This window comes from Hypanus sabinus, chromosome 17 (assembly GCF_030144855.1).
Source record: "Hypanus sabinus isolate sHypSab1 chromosome 17, sHypSab1.hap1, whole genome shotgun sequence".
In the NCBI taxonomy this organism is placed as follows: Eukaryota; Metazoa; Chordata; class Chondrichthyes; order Myliobatiformes; family Dasyatidae; genus Hypanus; species Hypanus sabinus.
The window spans coordinates 51353796-51373253 of record NC_082722.1 but is presented as its reverse complement, the minus strand read 5'-3'; the positions used below and the strand labels follow the sequence as shown (position 1 = coordinate 51373253).

The window sequence follows — 19458 nt, the reverse complement described above, 5'->3', positions numbered from 1 at the left end:
CCTGAACACCACCAGTGATGGAGGGCTTTCATTGCTGCCCTAAACGCCAGCGGTGCAATAGGCAGTAAGTAAGTACAACGAAAGCACAACGGCACCTCAACATTCTTACAAGCTTGTACAGATTCAGTGTGTAATCAAAATTTAATAGATGCACAAGGGAGAATTGCATCACAGCCTAGTGTGGAAACACCAGTGCCTAGGAGTGGAGAAGTCTCCAAACAGTGGTGGATACAGCCCAGGCTATCACAGACAAAGCCCTCCCCAGCACTGAGTACAGTTACATGAAACACTCCCACAGGAAAGCAGCAAAGACCTCCACCATTCAGGCCATGCTCTCTTCTCATTACTATCTTCGGGCAGGATATATAGAAGCCTTATGCTTCACATCACTAGATTCAGGAACAGTTAGTACCTTACAATCATTAGGCCCTTGAACCAGCATGGATAACTTCATTCGCCACTACTTTGAACAGATGCTACAACCTATAGATTCACTTTCAAGGATTCTTTACAACCTCAGTATGAACAGGAAATAGAAAAGGCATGTCAAAAGGGCAATGTTATGGCAGTCATGAGAGATTTTAACCTGCAGGTCAATTGGGAAAATCAGATTGGTAATGGATCTCAAGAGAGTGAGTTTGTTGGATGTGTAAGAGATGGCTTTTTAGAGCAGTTTGTTGTTGAGCCTACTAGGGGATCAGCTATACTGGATTGGGTGTTAAGAATGAACCGGAGGCGTTAAGGAGCATAAGGTAAAAGAACCCTAAGGAGACAGTGTTCACAATATGATTGAGTTCAACTTGAAATTTGATAGGGAGAAAGTTAAGTCCGATGTAGCAGTGTTTCAGTAGAGTAAGGAAAATTACAGTGTTCTGAGAGAAGAGTTGGCCAAAGTAAATTGTAAGGAGCTGCTGACAGATGTCAGCAGAGCAGCAATGGCCTGCATTTCTGGGGAAAATGAGGAAGGTGAAGGATATATGTATTCCAAAAATGAATAAATCCTCGAATAGTAAAAAAGTACAACCATGGCTGACAAGGGAAATCAAAGTTATTGTAAAAGCAAAAGAAAGGGCATACAACAAAGCAAAAAAAAGAGGGAAGATAGAGTAGTGGGAAGTTTTTAAAAACCTACAGTGAGCAACTAAAAATACTCATTAGAAGGGAAAAGATGAAATATGAAAGCAAGCTAGCAAATAACATCAAAGAGGATACTAATTTTTTTTCAATTTGGTAAAAATAAAAGAGAAATGAGAGCAGATAGAGGACAGCTAGAAAATGAGGCAGGAGAAATAATAACGGGTCAAAGAGATGGCTAATGAACTAAATGAGTATTTTGCATCAGTCTTCACTGTGGAAGACACAAGCAGTATGCCTGATGTTATAGTGTGTGAAGGAAGATAAGTGGGTGCAATTACTATTACAAAAGAGAAGGTGCTCAAAAAGCTGTAAGATCTAAAGGTACATAAGTCACCCAGACCAGATGAACTGCACATTAGGGTTCTGAAAGTGGTAACATTAGAGATTGTGGTGGCACTACAAATGATCTTTCAAAAACCATTGGACTCTGGCATGGTTCCAGAGGACTGGAAAATTGCAAATGTCACTCCACTCTTGAAGAAGGGAAGGAGGCAGCAGGGTCCAGAGGAGGTTCACAAGGATGATTCTGGGAATGAAAAGGTTAACATACGAGGAACATTTGATGGCTCTGGGTCTGTACTCACTGGAATTCAGAAGGATGAGGGGGGGATCTCATTGAAATCTTTCGAATGTTGAAAGGCCTGGGCAGGGTAGATGTGGAAAGAATGTTTCCTGTGGTGGGAGGGTCTAGGACAAGAGGGTACAGCCTCAGGATAGAGGGGCACCCTTTCAAAACAGAGACGCAGAGAAATTTCTTTAGCCAAAGAGTGATGAATTTGTGGAATTTGTTGCCACATGCTGCCATGGAGGCCAGGTCATTGGGTATATTTAAGGCAGAGATTGATTAAGTTCTTCATTGGACATGGCATCAAAGGTTACGAGGAGAAGGCTGGGAACTGGGATTGAGGAGGAGAAGGAAAAAGGATCAGCCATGATTGAATGGTGGGGCAGACACGATGGGCCAGATGGCCTAATTCTGCTCCTATGTCTTCTGGTCTCATAATTTAATTCTTGGTTCTGACCAATGACTCTCATATGGCATAGGAACATTGCCATGCCTCATCATGTCCATGCTAATAATCAAAAGTATCTGCCAGACTAACCCCATTACTGACATTTTGTCCATAGCCTACTAGGTCTACATAGCCTACAATTCAAGTGCTCGGCCAGATACTTGTTATGAAAGTATCTGCCTCCTCTGTCATTACTTCACAAAAAGTTCAAAATTTGTCTTTATTTAAATAATCATTAATTCTACTGCTGAATGAAATGGGTATAATTTAAGGAATTAATCTTATTTAAATTGTTGTAACAGGGCCAAAGAAAGTCCTAGAGAACTCCAGTGATGTACAGCTCAGTTACATTTAAAAACATTTCCAGTTTGAAATTAGTGATTAAGAAGAAGTAAATTTGTCAAAAATAATACAGAAACACAACAGTTCTAATTTTAGACCACAATACAACCTCAAAATTTTAGTATTTCTCAACCATAAGAATGAGGCAATAGTAACTGATTCCTTAAAGCACAGGGATGAAATGGCACTCACAGAAGTGAGTCACTTTCACTCACAACAAAATAACACATTAGTTGTTTATTTTATTTTCTGTACTTTTATAAATTACTGTCCAAATCATGTAAGCCACTTATTTGTTCACATATTTATTGCTTTAACTTGATGTCTTACCTCTTCTGGTCATTTCATCATGACACCCCAAGTTACCATTCCTGTTCTTGAACCCACAGTACTCTAATGGGTAATACATTTAGTCTGGGCAAAGTAGCCCTATCTGGTTGCACTGTAAGCTCGGGGATCATGGCCATCTTAGGCCTGGGCTGGCCACATTTTAGAATTTTCTGAAACTTGCTGCCATTTGCATTGTGTCAACAGACCCACATCCAGCTGGGCCATCAGTCACTTGTACAGTTTCCTCAATCTAAAGAAAAACATGGCTCTCTTGTTTGACTTTGATATTGGATTGCAATTTTCCCTTTTGGGCAACAGCAATGTGGAGAGCAAACACGGGGAAATCTGCAGATGCTGGAAATTCAAACAACACACACACACATTGTGGGAGCAATGTGGAGAGTTGGGAGCAGGGCCAGGAATCTCCAGGCTAGTTCCAACACCAAATAAGCAATGTCTTGTGGTTTAAACTGACAGTCTGCAATGAACTTGAAAGACTTACACCAGTTAATGACCAATAAAAGGTGATCTTATAGAAGCATGTAGAACTTATAGAAACAAAATCCTGCAGTGTTGTAAGTTATTTTTTAAATTGCCAATAATTGTCTTCAGGAGAGCAAGTATCAGTGTGCTCAAAAATATTTGCAAAAAAACCAGAAATTTGGGGCAGCAGTGAAATGTAGCATATTGATCTCATGTAAAATTATGAAAGGGATGGATAAGATAGAGGCAGAAAAGTTGTTTCCACTAATAGGTGAGAGTAGAACTCGGGGACATAGCTTCAAGATTCAGGGGAATAGATTTAGGACCGAGATGAGGAGGAACTGCTTTTCCCAGAGAGTGTGGAATCTGTGGAATTCTCTGCCCAGTGAAGCAGTGGAAGCTACCTCAGTAAATATATTTAAGACAAGGTTGGATAGATTTTTGCATTGTAGGGGAATTAAGGGTTATGAAGAAAAGGCAGGCAGGTGGCCATGATCTTATTGAATAGCGGAGCAGACTCCTGCTCCTGTTTCTTATGTTCTAACGTTCATTGTGTGGAGCAAAGCTGCGGCTGCACTTCAGACACAGGAGAACATAGGGTTCTTTATTATTATTGCTATTGTAGTTCTCCCCATGCCCTTAATACTCACTGATCATGATGATATTGTTGGTTTGGTTTACTTCACTCCCAGTCTACACGATGTCACTTCTGCCCCACCCTGTTGTCAGTCGCCAGGCTACACCCAGTCACAAAGCCAGGAAGAGGTCAGTGAGTAGGGGGTTTTGTGTGATCACTGAGGTCTGGCTGAATAGATTGACAAGTGAGACAGTTGGGAAGGGAGACAATAGAGACTGTTCAGGAGAAACACTACTTTGGCTATCTTGGTAAGCAGATTAAAGCTTCCTCCTGTGTTGCAAACATACCAGGGTTTAATGAGTGGCTCTCATGGCTTCAGCTACCTCCTTCCACAAGGCATGCATGCTGATTGGTGGGTCCAGCGTCCTTAGCACAAAAAGCACATTCAACCAACACCATGACTTCATACAGAGGAAGTTCGCTGCATATTTTCTTGAACAAACTTCCCAGGAAGAATTGATGTCATCCCTTTAAACAAAGCAAGATTTATATTTTACTGCTGTCTCAGGTTTCTGGTTCTTTTACAAATATTTTTGAGCACACTGATACTTTCTTTCCTGAAGACAATTGCTGGCAGCAGCTGATAAGTTGTCATACTACAGCATGTTTCTAAACCTTGCTGAATGGATGTGATTTGAAGGAATATCAACTTACTTGACAAAAGAAAATCTGCAGATGCTGGAAATCCAAAGCAACATACACAAAATGTTGGAGGAACACAGCCCAGGTCAGGCAGCATCCATGGGAATGAACAAATAGTTGACATTAATTTCTTTGATGGCATAAAGGGAGAAGAATTATGTTAAAGAAATAATCTTACCTAGAAGACATGGTTTCACAAGTGAGCCAATTATTTTTTTCCTTTGCAGGAGCCTCTCTCATCTAATTCTGTAATGATTTTCCCACATAAAGATGATGTTAAAAAATCTCTATAAATTTTAAATCTTTTAAAATGTATTAATCACACCTAATTACTTTTACGTCTACTGTAACTACATTTACTTTGTTCACTGAAGTTCCCATTCTGTTTATCTTCGGTGGTGACATATTCTCTGTTTTCTAGGGCTCTAAGAGGCTTCTTAAAAATTTGTGTACCAAAGCTTGCAATACTTTTGTAATTGCTTTTTGACAATAAACATAACTTTACCAAGTGTTGGCGAAAATGAAGAACTTTATTTGAAAAGCAAATCTTAGAAGATTGCAAATTAATATTTTGTAAGTGGCTGAGGGGAAGATGACAAAGCAAACATCAAACATTCCCTTTAGGTAACGAGTTTCCTCACGCGTGGGCTAGTGCGCTTGCGCAGCTATGCTTGTGACGTAGAGTGAGGCAGTCGGGGTGGAAGGTGAAGCTGGTCAAAGATGGCGGTGCGGTTATTGCTGCAACAACAGCTGGGTTCTGTCAAGAGTTTTCCATCGGTGTTGTGGTCTTGCAAAAATAAGCATTTACAGTATCGGTTTTTCTGTTTGAAAGCTGTTTCTCAAGGAGAGTCCTTGGGACAGGATATTGTCTGTCGTCGCTGTGAATTTAAAAGGCTGTGTTATGTTTCCATCAGGTCCTCTTGTCACCAAGGCAGAGATCCCATTTTCAAGGTGAGTGATCATGAGTTATCTTTGTCCCAAGAAAGCATAATAAGTTTATGTGTTTCACAAAGTTTTTATTTATTTGGTTAAAATGTAAAATGCAGGCAATTTTAATATCTCTTTCTTACTCTTTTAATATTTCCTTCTTACTTTAGAATTTCAATCAATATACGCAACCAGTTTTGTTCGAACTAAATAATAAGGCCGAATTTACAGTCATTTTAAGCCCAACACAGATTCTTTTTATTGAAACATTAAAATTAGAATTGGATAATTCACAGACTGTAGTTTAGCTCAATCTGTATCTATTTTCTTTATACGAACCACTAACTTAAAGTACTTAGTTTAAAGGTTCTCGACCAGAGACGTCAATCAGTACCCATAGAAACATCTCAACCCGCTGTGTTCCCAGAGCTTTTTGTTTTGGCATTTTTATTTTGCCATTGTTCTTGCCTTCAAGTTTGGTTTTATTTAATTTCAGAATATGTTTATATAATCAATTATGGTTCTGTGCTTTTTAGATGCCTCTGTTAAACAGACATTCTTTCGCGAGTGTCGAAACACAGTAGCGAAAAGGGTGGGGGGGGGGGGCGGAATGGCTGCAGATCCCAGATAGCTAAGATAAAAACACGAAATGCTGGAAATACTAAACAGGTAAGGCCATGGCTATGGGAGGTGGAATGAAATTAATATTGTAAGAACGGATGAATGGTGTCGGCCCAAAACATTAACTGTTCATTCTTCTTCGTTGATGCTGCCTGACCTGCTGAGTTTCTCCAACACTTTACTCATTCGAGTTTAATTATCATTCAAATATGCACATGAATACAGCAAAATGAAGCAGCGTTCCTCTGGGGCCAAGGTGCAAAATACAATACATGCAGTCGCACGAAGCATGTATAATTACAATAGCACAATCAATCACAAAAATATTAGCATAAGTCCCATGGCATGGCTTGAAGATTGATGGTGCATGGAATATTGTTTTGCAATTGCATTTCTGTATGAATAAGCACGCAGGAGTTCCTCATCTGGCAGTGGGTCAGCTGCAGATCAAGGCAATCCAGTTTGTTTTGTAGGGGCAACAACTGGAGAGCTGAAACTCTGGATTTCCAGCATTTTTTGTTTTTGTTGCAACACACAAAATAGGCTAGTGTTGTGGTCAATGCAATCTTCCAGCAATGTGCATTTGTCATTGAACTTTGTTTTTGGGACTCTGGTGTATCCAAATTTTTTGCTGTGGTCAGAAAAGAATTGAATGCTCACATCACAATCAGCCTATGATTTTCCTAATCCTCTTTAAGATGTTAAATGTTGGACAGCAGTGATGATTCTCATAAGCTAAAATCATTCAGATCTTTGTGGACTGTCACCTTGTCGTGCTGGAGAAGCTTGTGTGGTCCTGAGATCCTGAGAGTGATGCTGTCTGGAGCTGTGCTCCTGGTAGGGTCACCATGGCTGTAAGGTCGAGGGCGAGGTCCCTGACAAAGAACAATCCAACCAAGACTTCAACGGTGGAAAAGGCAGACAAAGTTACTTCGAATTCAACAGCTGTGGAGGCGGATGAAGGCTGCAACAAATCCATCAGCTCCAATCGTCGTGGTTTCAATGCCATTGGAATCAGTTGGTTGATTTGTGAAGTATCGTGTGATTCTTGGAGTGCAAAATCAAGTACACGTTAAATACATGCACAGGTGTCTTCGCTCTGATAGATCAATGGAACGAAGACCATCATCCTTGACCTCGAGGAATAGCCACAACAAATCACTCGGAACAATTATACAGTTATTTAAATATGTTGTATTTTATTATTGCAAATTTATGTTACCTTGGTCTAGTCTAGTATCTTGTAAAGGTATATTTTGAAAGAAGAATTGCGGTAAGTATGCAAGTATGGCAAAGTAGCTTTCCTATTATATCTAAGTTCCACCAGAAATTACAGGAAAAATTCTTAATGTATTTGTTTAGTGCTTTATTACTTGTTTTCACAGAGTTTCTTGTCTCGTCCACTAACTCATCAATTCCAAGGATTTAATAGAATACAGACTTTAAAGCAGTTGACACAAGACCCAACAAGAATTTTCCAGATTTTAGGTGGGTGAGAAAGATCTTCAGCTGTTATTTGTGCTTGGAGATTGTCATCATTATAACATATTAAATATTTTATTTAATAGGTGGCATGTATCACTTCAGCACCTCAAAACCATCTCAAGATCAAAAACAGAATGAGAAATCCAAAGGGCGAAGCTCTGAAGAAGATGAAGGTATGTGAACATATGGCTTATTTTGTTTTACAGATTGCCATATTTTTAAAGATGACAAACAGAAATCTCTAACATGCTTCAATTTTAAAAAAAAAACCAAGAATTTGAGACTGGGAGTGTAAGAAAATGAAATTCTTGCTTTCGCCTCTTGAATTTAGAGTAATATAAGGTTTTAAATGAAAATAGCCCAATAAGGATAGGTTGGATCCTTGTGTAAAATTTGGTATCATGAAAATAGTTAAGGATGAAAATTCTCCATAATTTTCACTTCATTGTGAGTCAGTTTATCTTTTATGTTCTGAAATGGCACAATTTTGTTTTCATTCAATACATGTTCTGTTGTTGGTATCAAACGTAATAAACTGGGAAAAAAGTGTTTTCCTTCATTGCTTTTGCTTTCTGTTTTCATAGCGTGATTATTTTCTTTCTTTTCAAGCAGAAGAGAAAAGGAGACGAGAGAGGGAGGATCAAATGTACAGAGAACGACTGAGGACATTATTTATAATAGCTGTTATTATGAGCTTGTTGAATTCCATCAACAGTAGTGGAGGAAATATCTCATGGAATGATTTTGTTCAGGAGATGTTGGCAAAGGGAGAAGTGGCCAGGGTCCAGGTTGTTCCAGAGAGTGATATTGTAGAAATCTATCTTCACCCAGGAGCTGTCGTATTTGGTAGACCGGTAAGCTGCTAAACATTTTTTTTGGGGGGGGCTTGGTGAATAGACTAATCAGTTTTTGTTGCGTTCTATCACTTTCTAAGTGCACTGTTGTCAGTTTTTGTATTACACTTTTCAAAATGGCTTGAACGTTGTATGTTTAAATTGTTGCCTTACTGTACTTGAGCTGATTACATATTTGGCCTGATTTTATATTGCAGTATCTAATGTTGTTATTGAGGTGGGTAGTAATAACTTCAAATAGATAGTTAGGTTGGCCATTAGTAAGAGCTGGTTTTAAAAACCGAGATTTTCTTGGTAAGGGTCTACATTGAATTTAGTGAGTAAAATGCTTGTTTATTGCTGCCAATGCAAGGCAGTTATCCAGAGTGTACAGAGTGTAAATCTGCCTTTTATTTTGGATCTAGTTGGGTTCAAGGGCACATACAATGAAAGAGATCTTAATGAATAAATTTGAAATTTAAGAAGTGCCTCAAAATAGCTGTGTAATCTTCAGCACTGGCTTGCCATTACATCATTTCCACTAATTCTGTACCACTTGCTGAGCAACCTACATGCTTTATAACTTCAATAATTTACCACCCTTGGTGCCAGATTATTGATGGTGCCTGACTACTGGATATTATTTCTATTAATAGCCTAGCCTTTCAGGTTTTATCTAGGTCAGGGATCGGCAACCTTTTTGCTTCTGTGGGCTGGATCACGTATTAATGAGTGAACAGTGAGCCAGATAAATGCCATAAAAAACTTGAAATATAGGAATTATCCATTTAAATACATCTAGTTATGTTTTGCCTCAAATTAATGAATAACGCATGCTAGAAAATCATTTGTGCTTAACTAAGGATGCCAATTAGTAATCAAAGAACTCAGTTTAGTTGCAATTTATTTCAATCAAGGCATCTTTTGAATATTATAAGGACAGAAAGAATCTTTAAACATAAAATGTATGAACATTATGTATTGAATGGTGGTAAATTAAGTATAATAAAAAGAAAATTTTAATGCAAACAGTCGATAAATCGATGTGGAACTTGATGCTGTTTGTTGCTTAAAAGCTTCTCAATATTTATCTGGAAATGCACAGAGGACTGTGCGTCTCACAAGACGATCCGGGTATTCCCTAACCGGAAACCTCGGATGAATTATGAGGTCCAGTCCCTTTTGAAGGCTAGAGCTGCAGCTGTTAGGTCTGGGGATACCAGTCGCTACACAGAATCCAGGTGTGAACTCTGGAAAATCATTAAGGGCACCAAGAGGCAATATTGAGCCAAGTTGGAAGCCCAGGCTAACCAGGGGGATGCCAGTAAACTATGGCAGGGTCAAAATGAGATCACTGGGAGCAAAGAAAAGGCTGGGAATATCAGTAACTGTAGCGCTTCTCTTCCTGACAAACTTAATGTGTGCTACGCAAGATTCGAACAGAAGAGGAGCATCCCGCCCCCTCCGGATGAACCGGACCTGATGGCATCGAGATTCATCATCACCGAGGAAGACGTTAGAAGCGCCTTCCTGAAGATAAATCCAAGGAAGGCAACGGGCCCAGATGGCATCCCAGGACGGGTTCTCCGAGCCTGTGCAAGCGAGCTAGCTGGAGTGTTTGCTGACATCTTCAACTGCTCCCTGCTTCAATCTAACATCCTGCCGTGTTTTAAGAAGGCAACGATAATCCCGGTGCCAAAGAACAGCAAGGTGGCATGCCTGAATGACTATCGACTTGTGGCTCTAACATTAATTGCTATGAAGTGCTTCGAGCGATTGGTTATGGCACACATCAACCATAACCTACTGGCCAACCTCGACGCTTTGCAATTTGCCTACCAGAGCAACAGGTCAATGGCAGATGCCATCTCTCTGGCACTACATTCCTCCTTAGAACACCTAGAGAATAAAGACGCATATGTAAGGCTCCTTTTCATCAACTACAGCTCTGCCTTTAATATCACCATTCCAAATAAACTGATTCCTAAGCTCCGGAACCTTGGTCTTAGCACTCAGATCTGCAGCTGGATATTCAACTTCCTCACAGACAGGACCCAGGCTGTAAAAATAAGGGACAGGCTCTCCTCTACAATCACTCTGAGCACCTGAGTACACTGACTGTGTACTCAGCCCCCTGCTGTACTCGCTGTACACCCATGATTGTGTAGCCAAATTTCCATCGAACTCAATATATAAGTTTGCTGATGACACCACAATTGTAGGCCGTATCTTGGGTAATGATGAGTCTGAGTACAGAGAGGAAATTAAGAACCTAGTGACATGGAGCAAAGACAATAACCTATCCCTCAACGTTAGCAAGACGAAGGATTTGGTTGTTGACTTCAGAAGGAGTAGCAAACTGCATGACCACATCTACATCAGTAGTGTGCAGGTAGAACAGGTCAAAAGCTTTAAGTTCCTCGGGGTGAATATCACAAATGACCTGATTTGGTCTAACCAAGCAGAGTCCACTGCCAAGAAGGCCCACCAGCACCTTTACTTCCTGAGAAAGCTGAAGAAATTTGGCCTGTCCCCTAAAACCCTCACTAATTTTTATGGATGCACCGTAGAAAGCATTCTTCTAGGGTGCATCACAACCTGGTATGGAAGTTGTCCTGTCCAAGACTGGAAGAAGCTGCAGAAGATCATGAACATAGCCCAGCACATCACACAAACCAATCTTCCATCCTTGGACTCACTTTACACAGCACGTTGTTGGAGCAGTGCTGCCAGGATAATCAAGGACACGACCCACCCAGCCAACACACTTTTTGTCCCTCTTCCCTCTGGGAGAAGGTTCAGGAGCTTGAAGATTCTGTATGGCCAGATTTGGGAACAGCTTCTTTCCAACTGTGATAAGACTGCTGAAGAGATCTTGACCTGGATCTGGGCCGTATCTTCCAAATATCTGGACCTGACTTTGCACTACCTTACTTTCCCTTTGCTATTTTCTAATTATGATTGATAGTTTAAATTTTTAAAGTTATATATACTTTGATTTGTACTCCAGGGAGTGCGAAGTGCATAATCAAATATTACTGTGATGATTGTACGTTCTATTATCAATTGTTTGGCGACAATAAAGTAAAGTAAGTAAGCGTATTGGGTGTCAGACTTGTTGATGTCAAGAACAAGACATTATCCAGATGGGCATCAGTCAATCTTGTTCTCAAATGGTTCTTGGTGTGCTCCGTTGTTGAAAATAATTGCTCACACAGATAAGTGCTGCCAAACAATGATGCCATCTTTTTTGCATGATCCACTAAGTTTGGAGACTTCCCACTTGGATGAATGTATTTTCTATAGAAGTTAAACACTGACACATCTTTGATTCAAGATTCAAATTTTGATCTCGATATGTCGTCACACTGCATCTCCATCAATTCCATTTGAAAAATTTCTGATGCAGTGTCCACTTCCACATCAAATGGAGTAGCAGACAGCTTGAACTCATTTGCATGCAAGCGAAAATCAGCAAAACGAGATGAAAACTCTTTTCTCAATTCTTGGACCATATTCACGAAAATGCCTGGATCTTGTGCTTTATTCTTTTGAAAAGTGGGTTTCCCAGCTTGCTCGATGAAGAAGTAATCTAGTATCCAAGTATCTTAGAAATTTCGGCACTCAGTGTTTACCTTCCTGCGTTTTGCATTCATTGCCATTGGAATTTTTTCCTTCAATTTTATTTCGAAACGCAAGTTTCCAACAAGTATTGTAGCACATGTAAATATCTGGATATTTAGCGTGGATTTCTTGTTAAAACACAGTGATGCTGTTTCTGTTTACAAATTTGAACGATCCCATCTGAAAACCTGCGTGTGCACGGAGAGTATCTAATACATATTAATAAGATAATCTGCATTCCCGTCATTTGTATATACCAGTATTTGGTTTGGAACAAAACGGAACCTGGAGCCATTTTAACAAGACGCCATGCACGTCCATCAGTATGGTTGCGTGAAACACTCAGAATAAGGAAAAATTATTTGCAGGCTGGATAAGCATAGTATTCCAATATTTGTTCATGGGCTGGTCAAAATACCTTCACAGGCTGGATGTGGCCTGTGGGCCTTAGGTTGCTTACCCCGATCTAGATATTACACAGTAACAGAATAAATATTTCTGTTGAACCGGGAGGTGAAACAAACCTAATGAACCAGAGGTCAAGCCATTAGGATTTCTAACAGTCAAATAGCAGATAATCAGAGATTCACTGTGAATACTGTGGATGTATCAGTTAGATCACATATTCGTTGAGTGGTCCTGCCTTCTGCCCGTCCAATGTTGAAAAATACCAGTCAGTATGGTGGAATGTTCTCATTTACATCAATGGGGCCAGATGTAGCAACACTCAGAAGGCTTGATTCTACCTAGGACAGAACCTTGCCGAAATATTGATTCCATCCTTCATGTGTCAGAAAAGTTGCATAAACAATTTACAAATATACTATCACTGCCTCAACAGAGCCGTTGCAACCCAGGAACATTCCTGTCAGGCATTTGAAGATAGCAGCCCTGTGTAAATGCACTTTGACCTGACAGTTGGCTGTTACTGACTTCAAGTTTAAATTTTGGAGCTTTAAGCACAGTGAGGAATGCTGCCTTTAAGATTGCAGCAGTTCAGGAATGTGTTTCACCATCACTTTCTCTAATGAGGAATAGGCAACATATGATTGCTATATACTAAAATTAAAAGTTTAAATTCTTGGCAGTGGGATGAGCGAGACAAATGTTAAAAGGGCTTCTTCCACTCCATTTTTGTTTTGAGGGACATTCAAATATATATGAAGAAACTGTCTGTGCAGTACTTGTACTTCAGTGTAGAATTGTTCATAATAATGACCTGATGCCTGTGTCAACAGGCACCTCTCATCCACTTTTGAAAGCTAGATTAATTTTTCTAGTTGAGAGTTGATCTTGAGTGACTATAAGTGCGTTAACCCAAATGTTTTATTGGACCTTTACTTTTTTTATATAGCGGCTAGCTTTGATGTATCGAATGCAAGTAGCAAATATCGATAAGTTTGAAGAGAAGTTGCGGGCTGTTGAAAATGAGCTTGGGATTGATGGAAAGGACAGGATCCCCGTATCATACAAACGTACAGGTTTCTTTGGAAAGTGAGTTTATCTTTCATTATTGAAGGTTATTTGATTCTGGGACTGAGGATAAAATGTAACAATTCACAGGTATAAGTAAGTTACAGAAATATTAGCACAATCAGTGGTGATATGCCTGTGCTGAAGAAAAAGGACGTGTATTTCCAATGTAAGAAGGAGGGAATTTCAATTGATTCATGTTTCCAGATGTTGACTTTTGAAAATAGCATTCTCACCTTGAAGTTCTGCATGTTGCACATTGAGCTAAATTTTACTTTCATCAGGCTTGTCCATCAACGTTACGTATGTAGTCTTTTGATATGGGAATCGGATTCAGTATGGTTAAATGGGAATTTGAATGTATCTGGTTTTGATGTTTGTTGGTGAAAGATAGAAAATTTTTGGGTGTTTCTCACGAGATGCACTTTAATGTGTGCTTGAATTTGTTCTCAGTTTATGCTTATATATTGTGCATGTGTGGTTGTGGATTTTAATGAGGGAGCAGAGAAATTTTCTGAATCAAAGTGCAGGGATGGGCAAAAGAAGTCATGTTCCTTCCAGTGGAAACATGGAGTCAGATTTTACATTTGTAATACAGAACAGTTTGATATTTCTTTGAAGGGTAAATTTGTGACAAAGATACAGCAGGTTTCCAAATAAATTGTACAAAATTGCCAGAAAAAGTAGCAAGCTGGAAGATTCAGCCAAATAGACATCACAATTGTTTAAGAGGGGGAGAACATATTACAGGTTTCAAAGATAATGGTGAACCTGTGGAAATCTACCACAGAAAGCAGGGAAGACTAAATTGCGAAACGTATTTAAGAAGGAGATGGGTAGGGTTTTATTTGACACAAAAGATGTCAAGACACAAGATCTGCCATGACTATACCGAATGACAAGACACGTGTCAATGACTACATTGCTGCCTTGTACTATTTTTCTATTTCTAAAGAACCTCAATAAAATTGAGATTTCTGTAATTGAAAGTGCTTTTGGCCTGATAATATAAAATATAATTAATGAACTCATTACATTTTTTTTTCCTGAAGTGCACTGTATGCTCTAGGGATGGCTGCAGTGGGAGTAGCCATTCTGTGGTACATATTTCGGCTTGCAGGAATGGCTGGAAGAGAAGGTGGATTTAGTGCATTTGTAAGTATGTTTAATTTAAAGTTAACCTTTCAATCGAGAATAGAGTATATAACATTATTATAGAAAGTACATTCAAAGTTTGTGTTTTAATTCTGTGATGTTCAGTCTTTAATGTGAAATTTCAATGCTTTTTTGATTTGGATTCTGCTGTGATTACAGCCATGTGTTTTGTTTATTAAATACCATTTGCGTTCTGAAATTAGTTTGGAGGTTTTGGTCAATCTGCCACACCCCTTGGAGAAAATGTTTGCTCTTAAAAATGAGGGTGGAAAATCCAGTACAGTATTACTTCTTGATGCCCATCTGTGGCTCGTTGTAAGGATTTAAACATTGACAGCAAGAAGACTAAAACCAGATTTTTTTTTAATGTGCTCTGGAAAATACTTATATGACATTAAGATATAGGAGCAGAATTGGGCCATTTGGCCCATTGAGTCTGCTCCACCATTTCATTATGATTGATCCATTTTTCTCTCAGCCTCAATCTCCTGCCTTCTTCCCTTATCCCTTCATGCCTTGAACAATCAAGAATCTATCCACCTCTGCCTTAAATATACCCAATGACTTGCTCCCCACAGCGCCTGTGGAAACAAATTCTGCAGATTCACCAATCTCAGGCTATAGAAATTCCTTCTCATCTCCATCCTAATAGGATACCCCTTTATTCTAAGGTTGTGTCCTCTGGTCCTAGATTCTCCCATCATAGGAAATATCCTCTCCACATCCACTCTATCAAGGCCTTTCAACATTCAGTAGGTCTCAATGAAGTCGCCCCTCATTCTTCTGAATTCAGTGAGTAGAGGTCCAGTGCCATTAAACGCTCCTCATATGACAAGCCCTTCAATCACAAAATCATTTTCGGGAACATCCTTTTTCCTTTTTTTAGATAAGGTGCCCAGAACTGCTGTCAATCCTCCAAGTGAGGCCTCACCAGTCTTTATAAAACTTCAGCATTACATCCTTGCTTTTGTATTCTTGTCTTCATCCACAGTATATATTTTGCTGTTGAATGAGCTAGATATGTAACTTCAGATTTCCAGCTTCTCCCATCAACCCCAACCTTCACTCCAGCAATCATGATGGTAGTTTCATTTTGTAATTCAGGGGCTTAAATCATTGCTTATTGAAATTTTGAAGATGTAATGTTGATTAAACAACTGAATTTTGCAGTAGAATTACAGAAACAATTGGAGCTAAGAATGATGGTGAGGATGAGGAAAATTACCCAATGCTAATAAAGCTTGCACGGTGTAGAACAATACTGTATCCCCCACTCTCCTGATTAATATTATTTTTGCCACATGCCTAGAATCAGCTGAAAATGGCTCGTTTCACTATCGTGGATGCAAAGTCTGGAAAAGGAGTTAATTTTAAGGATGTGGCAGGAATGCATGAGGCCAAACTGGAAGTTAACGAATTTGTTGATTACCTGAAGGTAATGGGGTTTCAGTTTGGAATGAATTTTAAACAAGTCCTCAAATAACTGTTCTGACTAAAACTGGATTAGGGTATACATTGGTGCTATAAAATTTGTGACTCCTTTAGAACTTCCTCTATTTCTACATAAATACAAGCTAAAATGTGATCAGATCATTGTGAAAGTCCTAAAACTAGAGAGATAACCCAATTAAATAAATAACACAAAACATTTTACTTGTTCATTTATTTATTAAGAAAAATGATCCAATATTACAGGTATTTGTTGGAAAATGTACATGAACCTTTGCTTTAAGTAACTGGTGTGACCCTCTTGTACAGGAATAACTTCGACCAAATATTTTTGGTAACTGTTAATCTGTCCTGCACATTGGCATGGAGGGAGTTTTGGCTATTCCTCCATACAGAACTGTTTCAGTTCATCAATATTTCTGGGATATCCTGCATGAACAGCCCTCTTCTGGTCATGCTACAGCCTCACAATTGGGCTGGACTCTGACTTGGCCATTCCAAAGCATGAATCTTCTTTTTAAACCATTCTGTTGTTGATTTTCTCTTTTGTTTTTGGTCATTGTCTTGTTGCATCATCCAACTTCTATTAAGCTTTAGGTGATGGACTGCCACCATTACAATCTCCTGTATAATGTCTTGATACAATTTTGAATTCATTGTTCCCTCAATGATTGTAAGCTGTCCAAGCTCTGGGGCAGCAAAGCACTACTAACCATGAGGCTCCTTCCACCATGCTTCACAGTTAGGATTAGGTTTTGGTATTGGTGTGCATTACCCTTTTTCTTCCAAACATAGCAATGTGCATTTCTGCCAAAAGGTTCAACTTTTGTCTTATCTGTCCAGACAACATCCCAGAAATATCGTGGAACATCCAGGTGGTCTCTGCAAACTTGGAGATGTGCAGCAATGTTTTTTGGAGAGCAGTGGTTTCCTTCATGGTGTCCTTCGATGAACACCATTCTTATTCAGTGCTTTTCTTATAGCAGACACATGAACAGGGACTTTAGCAAGTTCTAGAGGTTTCTGCTGGTCTTTTGCTGTTAACCTTGAGTTCTTTTTCACCTCCTTCAGCTTTGCAATGTTGTGCTGTTGGTGTGATCTTTGCAGGACACCTACTCCTAGGGAGAGTAGCAACAGTACTGGATTTCCTCCATTCGTAGACAATTTCTCTCACTATGTGGACTAATAAACACTTGGGTTCTGGAAATACTTTTGTAGCCTTTTCTAGCTTCATGCATCTCTGCAATTCTTCTAAGGTGCTCTGTAAGTTGCTTTGATTGAGGGATGGTGTTCATAAAGAGGTCTTTCTTGAGAAGTGCAGGGTTTGTCAGTAACCTGACTTTGTGTGTCATTTTTAAAGGGTAGGGCACCCCTACAACCCACCACTCCAATCTCAACTTATTGATTGGAACAACATATACAAAATTCTGAGGAACGCAGTAGGCCAGGCAGCATCTATGGAAAAAAGTACAGTCGACATTTTGGGCTGAGGCCCTTTGGCAGGATTGGAGAAAAGAAGCTGAGGAATGAGTTTGAAAGTTTGGTGGGGTGGGGGGGAAGAGAGAAATGCCAAGTGATAGGTGAAACTTGGAGGGGGGGTGGTGGTGAAGCAAAGAGCTAGGAAGTTGATTGGTGAAAGAGACAGAAGGCCAAGGAAGAATGAAGAAGGGGAAGGGGTGGGAGGAGCACCAGAGGGATGCAATGACAGGCAAGGAGATAACGTGAGAGAGGGGAAAGGGGATATGTGGAGGCATTACTGGAAGTTTGAGAGGTCGAATTTCATGTTATCGGGTTGGAGACTACCCAAATGGATACGTTGTTCCTCTAACCTAAGTGTGGCCTTATCCTGACCGTGGAGGGGCCATGGATGAACATATCAGAATGGGAAGTGGAATTAAAATGGGTGGCCACTGGGAGATCCAACTTATTCTGATGGACTCATTGAAGCTGTCTCCCAATCTACAGCAGGTCTCACCAATATACAAGAGACCTCACCTGGAGCACCAAGCACAGGATATGACCCAACAGACTCACAGGTGAAGTGTCGCCTCACCTGGAAGGACTGTTTGGGGCCTTGAATGGTAATGAAGGAGGAGGTGTGGGGGCAGTTGAGGCACTTGTTCCACTTGCAAGGATAAGTGCTAGGAGGGAGATCAGTGGGGAGGGACAAATAGGGAGTTGCATAGGAAGCGATCCCTGCAGAACATTGTGGGGGGGGGGGGAGTGAAAGATGTGTTTAGTGGTGGGATCCGTTTGGAGGTGGCAGAAGTTTTGGAAAATTATGTCTCGGATGTGGATGCTGGTGGGGTGGTAGGTAAGGACAAGAGTAACCCTATCCCTGGTAGAGTGACGGGAGGATGGGGTAAGAGCAGATGTGTGTGAAATGGAAGAGATGCAGTTGAGGGCAGCATTGATGGAGGAAGGGTAGCCCCTTTCTTTGAAAAAGGAGTTCATCTCCTTCATTCTAGGATGAAAAGCCTCATCCTGAGAACAGATGCCATGGAGATGAGGAATTGAGAGAAGGGGATGGTACTTTTACAAGTAGTAGCGTGGGATGATGTATAGTCCAAGTAGGTGTGAGAGTCTGTTGGTTTATAATAAACATCGGTGGATAGGCTGCCTCAGGAGATAGAGACAGTGAGATCGTGAAAGGGAAAGGAAGTGTTGGAAATATACCAGGTGAATTTGAGGGCCTGGTGGAAGTTGGAGGTAAAGTGCATGAAATTGACGAGTTCAGCACAGGTGCAGGAAGCAACACCAATGCAGTCATCGATCTAGTGTAGGAAAAGTAGCCTCCAACCTGATGGCATGAACATCGATTTCTCAAATTTCCAGTATATGCCTGCACTCCCCTTCACCATTTCCCATTCCCTTTCCCCCTCTGTAACCTCCCTGTCCGCTCATCGCCTCCCTCTGGTGCTACTCCCCCCCCCCACTTCTTTCTTCCCTGGCCTTCTGTCTCTTTCACCAATCAACTTCCTAGCTCTTTGCTTCATCCCTCGACTCCAAGTTTCACCTATTGCATGGTTTTTCTCTCTCCCTTCCCCCCACCTTTCAAATCTACTCCTCAGCTTTTTTTCCTCCAGTCCTGCCGAAGAGTTTTGGCCCGAAATATCAACTGTACTTTTTTCCATAGATGCTGCCTGGCCTGATGAGTTCCTCCAGCATTTTGTGTGTGTTGCTCGGATTTCCAGCATCTGCAGATTTTCTCTTGTTTGTTATTGATTGAAACTCCTGACTCCAAAGAGCTTTTGTAGAGGCATTACCCCAGAGGTTCTTTTTTGAAGCTAGACTGTGATTGTTTAAA

General features: G+C 40.2%; 1 protein-coding gene across 1 annotated transcript in view; it reads left to right on the top strand.

The window, feature by feature from the left end:
* The first annotated feature begins 5281 nt into the window (after window positions 1-5281).
* The window catches only part of spg7 (SPG7 matrix AAA peptidase subunit, paraplegin), a 47658-nt gene continuing 33481 nt past the window's right edge, over window positions 5282-19458 (top strand). Inside the window, exons 1-7 of the mRNA XM_059993040.1 lie at window positions 5282-5535; window positions 7518-7620; window positions 7701-7790; window positions 8230-8471; window positions 13429-13568; window positions 14600-14702; window positions 16012-16137. Of these exons, the coding sequence (XP_059849023.1) occupies window positions 5305-5535; window positions 7518-7620; window positions 7701-7790; window positions 8230-8471; window positions 13429-13568; window positions 14600-14702; window positions 16012-16137 (1035 nt within the window). The 5' untranslated portion in view covers window positions 5282-5304. The remainder of the gene's footprint in view (window positions 5536-7517; window positions 7621-7700; window positions 7791-8229; window positions 8472-13428; window positions 13569-14599; window positions 14703-16011; window positions 16138-19458) is intronic.